General features: G+C 40.6%; 1 protein-coding gene across 3 annotated transcripts in view; it reads right to left on the bottom strand.

Moving 5' to 3' along the window:
• Nucleotides 1–12126, bottom strand: part of PLEKHM3 (pleckstrin homology domain containing M3) — a 239696-nt gene that overhangs the window by 141216 nt on the left and 86354 nt on the right. For 2 of the 3 annotated variants that reach the window (XM_004458144.4, XM_058300273.2), the window contains exon 4: nt 9477–9622. In XM_004458144.4, coding sequence (XP_004458201.1) covers nt 9477–9622 — 146 coding nt within the window. Of the gene's footprint in view, nt 1–2620; nt 9053–9476; nt 9623–12126 lie in introns of those variants that run through there. The other variant, XM_058300272.2, reaches the window with a different exon arrangement.

Below are 12126 nucleotides of genomic sequence, written 5' to 3'. Positions count from 1 at the left end.
ACTAGAATGGGAGGCACAATAAATGCTCAATAAATACTTGTTGAATAAATGAATGAATAATTTACAATGTTCTGACAGTGACTTTAAACTGCATACTCTTACTTTAAACACAATTCTAACTATTTGGTAATTTGTTTCTGTGTTCACAATATATTAGAGTCCATAAAGTAGAAAAGGGGAAGCACAGCTAGAGGCAGTTCTGCTACAGCTGACAGCCTGGCACTAAAGGAAGAAAGAAGCCAGCAAGAAGATATGAAGTAAAAGCATAGCATACAGCCCAGAATGAGGGTATTTTGGCAAAGCTGTCAAACTTACAAATGTACACACCCACATCTAAGAAGCTGTGCACACATGTTCTCACTCATGAATGGAAGAGCTTATAAAAATGAGGTATAAAATTATTCTCTGAATCACTGTCTATAATTGCAAAGGATTGGGAAAAACTTACCAGTCCATCAGAATGGACTGGTTTAGATAAATTATTGTGCATGTATTTATTTACTTAAGCGATTGATGGAGGAATACTGGAATGGATGCAAAAAAAAAAAAAAAAAAAGGTAGAGAAAGAGCTGGAGGGATATATGTGGGGTATAAATGGAAAGCTCTCAAGTATAGGGTGTGCACTATACTGCCAATAGCCATTTAGGTGTTAAAAATGCATGTAAGCAAATGATCTCTGGGAAGATAAACAAGAATTGTATTGCCTATTGGTAGGAGCACAGGGTGGATGGGAGAAAGGGGTGTGAGGGAGGTTTTCTCTACATGTATGCCCTTTCATACTTTTTAAATCTTGAAATGTGTGAAAGTATATTATATTCAAAAAAGAAGAAGAAAATTATAGAAGTATAAGGAGATTTCTTTGGGAAATAACAGCCTCTCACACTACATTAAACTTCAAAATGTTCTATCACAGAACAATCATTTATATTTATAATTATAAGACATTTTAAAAGGGCTAGCTTCTATACCTATTTTCTAACATATGGAGTTAAGTAAGAGTGAAAATTTAAGAAATGGTTTGCTTCCCAGGGAGATAACCATTCTAAAATGTAGACTGCCATATTCTATCATTAATCAGATAAGTGACTTATAATTTGTAGTCATTAAGTCCATAATAAGCAGTGTGCTTTCCATGATTATCACAGCAATTTGTAAAACATATGTAATACAAAGAATCCACTAAATATAAATTCTCCAGAACATTAAAACATTTACAAAATTATAAAAGTAATATAATATCATTACTGGGAAGCGGATATGGCTCAACCCATCTATAATACAGGAGGTCCAGTGTTTGGTTTCCAGGGTCTCCTGGTGAAGGCAAGCTGGCCCACACCGGGTGCTGGCCCCACACCGAGGGCTGGCCCCATGCGGAGTGCTGGCCCACATGGAGTGTTGGCCTGTGCAGGGGTGCTGGCCCATGTGGAGAGATGGTGCAGCAAGATGGTACAACAAAAAAAAGAGACACAGAAGAGAGACAATATGAGACGCAGCAGACCAGGGAGCTGAGGTGGTGCAAGAGATTGAGCGCCTCTCCCCCACTCTGGAAGATCCCAGGATTGGTTCCCGGAACCACCTAAAGAGATGACAAGCAGACACAGAAGAACATACAGCAAATGGACACAGAGAGCAGGCAACAAGGTGGGGGAGGGGAGGAGAGGATTAAATAAATAAATCTTTTAAAAAATAATAACATGACTGAAAATTTGGAGAATAAAGATCAGGGTGTGGGGGGGAATCACCCATAATCCTACCACAGGAAAATAATCATTTATCACCTTCATAGAATATTTCCTTTCGGCTTTTTTTCAGATCTCTATTGTGAGGGAAGTGGATATGGCTCAACAGATAGAGCATCTGCTTACCAAATGAGAGGTCCAGGGTTCAAACCCAGGGCCTCCTGACCCGTGTGGTGAGCTGGCCCACACACAGTGCTGATGCACGCAAGGAGTGCCCTGCCACACAGCGGTATCCCCGCATAGCGAGTCCCACGCACAAGGAATGCGCCCCACAAGGAGAGCCACCCATGTGAAAAAAGCGCAGCCCGCCCACGGGTTGCACCACACACACAGAGAGCTGATGCAGCAAGATGACACACACACAAAAAAAGAGACACAGATTGCCGGTGCCACAGAGAATGCAAGTGGACACAGAACACACAGCGAAACGACACAAGAGCGCCAACAATGTGGAAGGTGGGGAGGGGAGAGAAATCAATAAATCTTTAAAAAAAAACCACTCTATTGTGAAAAATCATGGCCAAAGTCTTCATAAGATAAACCTTGATCATAATACTTCTTGGTCCTTTGAAAACGGGCACTGGGAGCTAATTGAGGAAGAATCAGGAGACCTTAAATTACCATTTGTTCTCAAAATCTCCAAATGACGTTGCTCAAGTGGTTTCCCCCATCACCTAGCTACTTTTCAGCAATGCAGGGGCAACAGAGCATGCCCTGAATGCCTTTCGGGATATAGAGACAGGAAATGCAGGAAATGGTTTATGTAACATGGAAAAATTCTAGTTAAATGAAATGTGAATATTCAGGATACCAAAAAAAAAAAAAAAAAAAAAAAAGAAAGAAAGAAAAAGCACAACTATTTAGGAAGAGCTGAGAGACTACATTTGAATTCCCCATCATCTCTTTGTCATCCTTGATTTTTTTTTTTTAATAAGGGGTATGGGAAAAGTTCTCTTCAAAGGGAATTGTATTAGAAAGTGGTTATCGAATTTGAGGATAGGATTTGGCTGGCGGAGCTCAACTCAATCTGCAGATTATACTCCGGAAGAGAGATGATATCCTGCCTTAAAAATAATTAGGATTATTATTACTCCAGAGGGCAGACAAGGAAACACTCAAGACGACAGATTTCATTCTGCTCTGCAAAACCATTTTTTCACTCTTTTAAATGGATATTCAAGCCAGTCACGTACTTGCTATTAACAGAAGGATGTCTGGTCTTGGAAACTGATAGGTCTGAATTGATCTTCACAATTAGGAATATTAAGTTAAATCCTGGTATCTGAGCAAAGACAGACAGACATGTGACTAAATAGAACATAGTTACTTAATGCCAGCGAGAGATGATCCAGATAAAATGAAGCAGCCTGGTTCACTGATGTCTAGAGAAGGAAGGGTCAAACAAAGGAGATTTTCCATGCATTAAGTGAGTGTACCTGAAATCTTCATTTGGCTACCTAACCTCTCAAAATCTAACTTTGTCACTTGAATGACCACCAAATGTCTGCTTTACAGAATGATTACAAGTGTCAGTGATAACTACATGGATGGTTTTAGTGGCCTTAAGAACTCAGTGCAAATGGACCTGTAGCTCCTCTTCCATTTCATGTCTTAATAAACCATGCCTAATTTTTTTCACTTTCCTCACTTAGCAACACCTTTTCAGCTTTATCTCCATTAATTGGCATGTATTCTGCTGGCATTCCTACCAACCTTAGTTCTCACCAGATCACGGGGATGGGATTGCCTCACTCTCACTTTTCTCCACGCACCTTATTTAGCTGTCACAGCTCAGCTCTAAGAAGATTAATCTAAACGACCTAAACCAAACTCAACTAGAATTCTTCCTCTCTAAATACATTTTTATCTAATATACATGTTGGCAAATATATTTATAGCCTATACTCAGAGTGTCAAATACAAGATACAGAAGAGAGAATGATAACTCTATCTGGGAGAAGGGAAGGAACCAACCAAGAGGGGAACTTAGGTTTTAGCTGGGTTTTAGGATTTGTCTTGCCTGGGTGAGAGCAAGAGAAAGAAAAGAAGTATGAAACAGAATGGCATGACTGGGGAATAGGAAGGAGAGTGGTCTTACTGAAGCATGATTCTGCTGGGGGTGGGGTAGTGGGTTACAGGGCTTGAAAAGCAGGCAGAGATCACAAAAGATCTTGTATGTCAGGCTAAGGAATCTGTATTTATCTTGTATATAATCACAGTTAAAGGCTGTCCGTAACTGAACGCTTATGTGCCAGATACTGTACTAGGTGTTTCCTGTGACTCATTCATTTAAGTAAACAACAACCTTATAAAGTAGGAACTATTATTATCTACATTCTACAGGTGAAGAAACTGTGACTAAGAGAGGATAAGAAACTTACTGAAGGAAAGACAGGATACCAGAAAGCATATGACCTGAAAATAGAAAGCATAATTATGAGGCTACTGAATTCCAAGTGAGTGATAATGAGGGTTCGAATTAGGGTTCAAATTAAACAGTTGATTTTTGTTAATTGATTAGGCAGGGCAGGTGTGTATATAGGGCAGGAAGCATATATGATGTCTCCCAGATCTGGCTGTGGTGAATGATGGGGCGATTCACCAAGACAGGTAATACACACTCTGGGGGAACATCTGATGAGGGTGATGAAGTCAGATTGGGATAAACTGAGTTTCAGGTGCCCAAGGGACCAGCTCATTCCTTCATTCATTCAGTCTACATTCCTACTTACCCATCATGGGCTAGGAATTGTGCTAATCCCTGTGCCCAGTTGCTCACCTTTACAGAGAAGATAGACATGTGATGATAATGAAAGCAATAACTTCCGTTCATTGAGTGCTTATTACAGTCATTGTGCTTAGAGCTTTTCTTATGTTATCCCAATTTACACAATACATCAATTATAATAATAACAAATGCTTATTTGGCACCTACTTTGTGCTACACAGACACTCTTCTAAGTATTTAAGCACATGCATTAATCCATTTAACCCATGGCAAACCTAAGATGTGGGTATTATTATCCTCATTTCACAGAGGAGGAAACTGAAACACAAAGAGACCAAATAACTTGCCCAAGATTACAGAGCTAGTAAGTGACAAAGCTACTAGCTCTGGGTTCATTTTACAAATTAGGAAATTGGGTTTAGTGATGTTCACAAGATTTGCCCCAACAAATCAAGCACCTAATAAGAGATGGGGAGACAAATCTCCTGCTTTTAAGCCCCTGAATAAGTACAATTCTAGAGACCCATGTAAGGCTCAAAAGAGAAAGCTGGCAAAGCAACAAATGAGGAGTGTTGGGGAGAATCAGAAAAGGTTTCATCAAGGAAGATATGCTTTTACTAGTTCCTAAAGAGGATAAGGGATTTCCTGGGTGGATAGAAATATCTGGTGAACAAAGGCAAGGATAATTTCTCAACAAGAGAAAGGGCCCTTCTTCCTCCCAGATAGGAGGAGAAGAAGTAAGTTTAGGTAAAAATTTAGATAAAAATTTAAGTACTGTAGCAGTTTGATATGGTTATGAATTCCAAAAATAGGTATTGGATTATGTTTGTAATCTAGTCTCTACCTAGGCATGATTAAGTTATGATTTGGGTTTTGATTGGGTCACATCATTAGGGCGTTGAGTCCCCACCCACCCCTTGGTGGGTGGGAACTCAAGATAAAAGACATGGCAAAGGACAGAATTGAGGGTTTTTGATGTTGGAGTTTTGATGTTGGAGTTTGATGGTGAAGACTTAAGCTGGAGCCCTGGGAAGTAAGTTCACAGAGGAAAAGAGAAGCAAACCTCAGGAAGAGAGGAACTCTGAGCCCAGGAAGAAGCAAGTCCTGGGTAGAAGAGAACCTTGAACCCAGAGAGAAGCAAGACCCTGGAAGGGAGGAACCAAGGAAGCCTGAACCCTTGCAGCCATCAGCAGCCATCTTGCTTCAACCCATGAAAATAGACTTTGGTGAGGGAAGTAACTTATGCTTTATGGCCTGGTATCTGTAAGCTCCTACCCCAAATAAATACCCTTTATAAAAGCCAACCAATTTCTAGTGTTTTGCATCAGCACCCCTTTGACTAATACTAGTACTTATATTCATATCTCATAGCCTCAATTTTTCTCCTTGAAGTAGGAGGCTAGGTCATATGCAGAGAGAGACTGGGGGAAAGCACTTTTTTTTAAGACAGTGAAGATTTGGATGGTTATTGGGTGGAACAGAGGATACAGAGCTGCCCAGGGCTACAGAAAAGGACATAAACCAATTGGCCAATCACAAATCCATACTTGTTTTACTAGACATCAGCAGACTCCAAAAACTAGAGGTAGGTATGATATATAGGTCCCTTCCTTACCTACCTTGCTCCTAGGTGGTATATTTACAATGAAAACAAATTTCAGACTTCTATTAGCAAGGGGGCACAGAAACAGTTATACAGTCTGTTTTTGTAAGAAGCATCTTGCATGGAAGGTTCATTTGAGGCAGAGTGACAGTAGTCTGGCAAAAAGATCAGAAAAACTTCTAGTTATAGGTGGTAACATAATTTTCGGTCATGTAGCAGGACACCAGACCATATCAGAATCCTAAGGCTTGAGTGCTACTCCAGTGGGGGTTAGATTCATGGCCTTCCCAAATTTTTCTTTTTTTTTTTTTTTAAAGATTTATTTATTTATTTAATTTCCCCCCCTCCCCTGGTTGTCTGTTCTCTGTGTCTGTTTTGCTGCATCTTGTTTCTTTGTCCGCTTCTGTTGTCGTCAGCTGCACGGGAAGTGTGGGCGGCGCCATTCCTGGGCAGGCTGCACTTTCTTTGGCGCTGGGCGGCTCTCCTTACGGGGCGCACTCCTTGCGCGTGGGGCTCCCCCACGCGGGGGACACCCTTGCGTGGCACGGCACTCCTTGCGTGCATCAGAGCTGCGCATGGCCAGCTCCACACGGGTCAAGGAGGCCCGGGGTTTGAACCGCGGACCTCCCATATGGTAGACGGACGCCCTAACCACTGGGCCAAAGTCCGTTTCCCCCAAATTTTTCTATCTTGTTTAGGCAAGGGTAGAAATGCTATATGACATATCTAGCCAATCCACATTTCTTGAAGAGCACTAGAGCACTATGTGGAAAACTAAAGTTGAAATGTCCATTAGGCAATCAAATACATGGATCTGGACTTCAGTAGCAAAAAGGAATGATCAGCTTATGAATCATGGTAATCGAAACCATGGAAGGGAGGGAAGGAGATAGCCCAAAAGAAAAAATATAAAGTGAAAAAAGGAAATGAAAGAATGAACCTTGGAGAACTCCAATATTAAAGGTGTGGGCAGAGGAGGACATGGACTCAGAAAAGGTGATTGAGAAGGAAAGAGTTAGAAACAGGAAGATAATCAGGAGTGTGCCTTCAAAGCCAAGTCAGGAGAATTCAAGGAGGGTGTGATGTACCTAGTCAAATAGTGTATCCCAAAGAAGTACAGTAGAATAAGAACAGAAGGGAGGAGTTAAGGTCATGAGCAAAGGTGGAAAGGATAAGCCTTCCATATGTTTTTTTCTGTGGCTGGAAGGATGACAGTGAGGGTTGGTGTAGATGCAGAAAAGTTTGTAGGTGTGTTGGTGGAATTTTTGCCCAATCACCACTATTTTCTCAATGAAGTAGGTGGTAAAGGCACTTCCCAGAAATAATGGAGCTGTTTTTTGTTTGTTTGTTTGTTTTATATTCTTAGGATCACAGAAGGTGATAAAAGAAGAATCTGATCAAAACTACTTAGTAAACGAAAGAGAACGTCCATAAGCTCCCATCACATCTACTATGCCCACAGACTGTGTCTCATCTCGTCTCATGCTCCAAGCAAAGGCCACCTCTCACCTACTCAACCACATCATTCTAGCTATTTTCCTTTCTCTCCTGGATCTTGCACAGTAGCATAGAAAATATACTATTTCTTCTATTAAAAAAAAATATATCAAACCTAACATGACTTCACATCCCTCTAGTTACTTCCTATTTCTCTTCACTTTATAGCAAAACTTCTCTAAAGAGTTGTCTACTCTTGACTATCATTTCTCTCCTCTTATTCTATGTTAAACCAATTCTAATCAGACCTTTGTTCTCACCACTCCATTCAAATTGCCCCCATTAAGGACACTCTTTACCTCCACATTACTAAATTTGATGGTCAGTTCTCAGTCCTAATTTTATTTGACCTATCAGCATCTGTCACAATGGATCTGGAAACACTTTCTCATTTGGCTTGTTGGACAGTCTGATATCCTTCCACCTCACTGGTCACTCCTTCCTGGTTTTCTTTGCTCATTCTTCCTCTTCTCGCTGACTTCTTAAGCTGGAGTGCCTCAGTGCTCAGTCTTCCTCTTCTCTTCTGCTGAGTTACATTTTTGCAGCTACCATGTCTGCTTTTTCAAGTTCTTGGCTGTTCTCTTCATTTGTTAGCAGTTACTTTTCAAAACTGCATATACCTGTGCTTCTCATTTGTGCCTTCCTTAGAGTCCTGATAAGGCCTTAGGTGCTCAGTGCACTGTTTCTTGGCTGTGGGCACCACCCAGAAGTCTTCATAGCTTCTCTCAAAGCTTCAGCTCCAAGTAGAGGGATTTGCTAGAAGACTTTCACATGAATAGGAATGTTACTTTACGATAAAAAAATACCTTGGATTATTTAATTATATATTAATCTTTAAAAGATCACTAGCATGCTCATACATGCATTATTTTTCTATTTTTATCCTCCCATAGTATTGTGATGTTGGAGATAATATCAAATTAGGTAGACTCCCCAGCAGAGAGTTAGAATTAAAAAACACAGACAGATGAGCAGGGAGGTGGAGAGTCAAGGTGGTCTCTTAGTCGCTGGTTCCAAAGTTGTCCTGAGAAGAAGCTGCATGCATTCCTGCCTTTGGGTTTTGTGAGACACTATGTTGCTCTAATAATGATTGGCCACTTTCAAATTGTTTTTTTTTCTTTAATATGTATAAAGGATTTAAAAACTGTTAAGTGGGAAGTGGATGTGCCTCAAGCAATTGAGCTCCCTTTTGCCATATAGGAGGTCCAGGGTTCGATGCCCAGGGCCTCCTGGTGAAGGCAAGTTGGCCCATGTGGTGAGTTGGTCCAAGCGGAGTGCTGGCCTGTGCAGAGTACTACCCCACACAGGAGTGCTGCTCTGTGCAGGAGTGCTGCCCTGTGCAGGAGTGCTGGCCCACACGGAGAGCTGGTGTAGCAAGATGATGCAACAAAAAGAGACACAGCAGATCAGGGAGCTGAGGTGGCGCAAGAGAATGATCGCCTCTCTCCCACTCTGGAAGGTCCCAGGTTCAGTTCCCGGAGCTGCCTAATGAGAATACATGTAGACACAGAAGAACACACAGAGAATGGACACAGAGAGCAGACAATGGTGGAGGGGGGGATAGAGGGGGGGGGGGAGAAAGAAATAAAATAAAATTAAAAAACTATTAAGTAATATTGACAATAAATAGGCCTCTCTATCAGAATTCTCTTTGAGCACCTATAGTTAATTATCAAGGCCCAGAAATAAAAAACCGCTACATATTTTTTTAATGAAGAAAATCATAAGAGCCACAGTTATGGAGCCTTTAAACTGTGAGATATTTAAGAGGTACTAGATAAGTCCTTGTAGATTTTATGAGAGTACCTAATCAAGTTTGACTCAAATTATATCATTATCTTTACAATCCACCTGACAACAGATAAACACTGAATTGCTATTACTATGAAAACCCAATTTGGGTACCTACCTTATATTTAGAAGTATCCCAATTGTGGACAATGCGTGCTGGGATAAGAAAACTGTCGTCCACATGGCAGCTGCTGCAGTAATACCACCCACTGTAATTGCACACCTTGGCTTTCCCATTAGAAAGGCCTATGCATCGCTGGCATCCTGTTCAAGGCAAAAGGAAAGAGTTTATGATTGTTGCATAATTTTAATACCAGAGAACAAGTTCACACAACCTTCAAGTTATATGGAGGATTGTTACAGGAAAGAAGTTGCAGAAAATATCTGTATAGATGTGTCCTTTTCTTCCTAACTCGGCAATCTCCACTCCCTCTTCTCCTACTGAATTACTGTTAACTGCCACCTAACTTGTCTCCTTCTTCTGGTCTCTTCTGCACACAGCTGCCAGAGATCAGGCTCCCTACAATCCCACCTTTATCTCCTCATTTCCCTTCTCAGAAACTTTACCATGCATCAGGCACTTTGCTAGGGGCTTCCCACAGAGGAACTATTTTAACCTTCACAACGTTTCTTTGAGGAAGATATTATCAGCTCCATTTTGCAGATGAATAAACTAAGGTATTAACAAGTAAGTATCTTGTCAGACATGGAGTTTGAATTTGGCTTTAATCTTATCTGATTCTAAAATGCTCCTCAAAACAAACTGTGATAGGCAGCCTTCCTTTGCTTAGAAAATCAATGAAAGATGGTTGCCTTTTGATGGCTGATTTCACTTTTTCCACTCCCCCACCAGTACCACCCAATGGGAATATCACTTCTTTATTCTAGTCAAAACTCTCCTCCTCAGTATTCCCCAAACAAATACAGCATGCTCCTTCCACTCTTCATTAGCTCATATATTTCAACTTAGGTGAAGCTCTCTCCTCTGTTCTCTACTTTGCCAAAATCTGTTCATTAATCAAGATCACTGGTTGCCTGGAATTGAGTGCTAAGATCCTTTTCATATCTCAAGAAGTCCCTGATTCTGTGTCAGGGGACCTGGTACCAATCATGGCCCTGTCACAAAGAAGTCATTATTTATTCTTTAGATAGAAGGAAATACCATCTACTGATGAGTATGGAAATTCTGTCACAATCAACTAGAAGAACAAAATCCTGGGAGGCCCCGTGAAACTGCTCAGATAAGACAAAAATACAATAAGGAATATACAAACAGCATCATTATTCTGACATTTCTGATCTACAGCTTTCATTTGAGAAATCCTTCCATATGGCCCATTTCATGGTTGGGTACCAAGAACTATACTGATTAAAGAAACCTCAAATAAAACCTACTTCATGAGGTGGTACAAAAATGAATTATTATTATTATTTTTTGAGGTACCAGGGTTAGGAATTGAACCTGGGACCTCATATGTGGGAAGCCCTCGCTCAACCACTGAGCCACATCTGCTCCCCTCCTCTTTTTTTTTCCCTTCCCCTCCCCCTCCCCTGCCCTGCTGTTTTTGCTGTCTGTGTCCATTTGTTTTGTGGTCTTCTTTATCTATTTCTCTTTTTGTCTTCTCTTCTCTAGGATTCACCAGGATTCAATCCTGGGGAACTCTGATGTGGAGAGAGGTTCCCTTTCAATTGCAGAACAGTGTTAAGAGTGCTTAGTATATAGGAGACAATAAATGTAAATTCAGTATTATTTAGTATACATACCCGCACATACCTATGGAGAGACCTTAATTTCCCATAACTAATTCCAGAATTGATCCTTCTAATGTGGTCAACTGCCTCTCAAAGCATCCTAGTTTGTTAATAGCCCTGTTAATATATGTTTTCCATTCCAAGAATTATACGTAACATGTGTTCATATATGGCCCATGCAACAGCATTCAGTGAAACTGGGATATTGCTGTTTACAAAAATTAGAAGACAGTCAAATTGACTTAATACTGAACTGACATTGATTAGAATTCAATCTTTCCTAATGATTTAAAAAATGATCGATCATGGGGAGAGGATGTGGCTCAAGGGGTTAGCACCTGCTTCCCACATGGGAGGTCCCAAGTTTGGTTCCTGGTGCCTCCTAAAAACAAAACAAAAAAGCAAACAAACAAACAAAAAAACCCCAACTCAGTGGCTGAGTGCTGACTTTCCACATATGATGTCCCTGGTTCAATCCCTGGTCTTGGTACATTAAAAAAAAAAAAAAGGTTATCATGATCTTATAGTAATTCAACATTATCATTATAGTTTAAATTCCCATCATGTAATACTGCAAAAATAATTTTAGATTATTTTAGGTTTTTGGTTGCTTGAATTTTAGATATAATAACAAATAAGTAACTTAAGCATTTACTGGATATTTATACAGGCTCTAGTAGGCACTTGCAGCAGTTTGATAAAGTTATGAATTCCAAAAATAGATATTGGATTATGTTTGTAATCTGGTCTGTACCTGGGCATGATTGAGTTATGATTAGGGCTTTGATTGGGCCACATCATTAGGGTGTTGAGTCCTTACCCCTTGGTGTGTGGGGACTCACAGATAAAAGGCATGGCAAAGAACAGAGTTTTTGTTGTTGGAGTTTTAAGCTGGAGCCCCAGGAAGTCAGCACACAGAGGAAAGAGAAGCAAGTCTCAGGGAGAGAGGACCTGAGCCAGGAGCAGAACACAGAGGAATAGAGATGGTTCCTTAGACATGGCAGAAACCCCAGGGA

This window comes from Dasypus novemcinctus, chromosome 7 (assembly GCF_030445035.2).
Source record: "Dasypus novemcinctus isolate mDasNov1 chromosome 7, mDasNov1.1.hap2, whole genome shotgun sequence".
NCBI lineage: Eukaryota > Metazoa > Chordata > Mammalia > Cingulata > Dasypodidae > Dasypus > Dasypus novemcinctus.
This window is presented reverse-complemented; position numbering and strand designations above follow the sequence as displayed.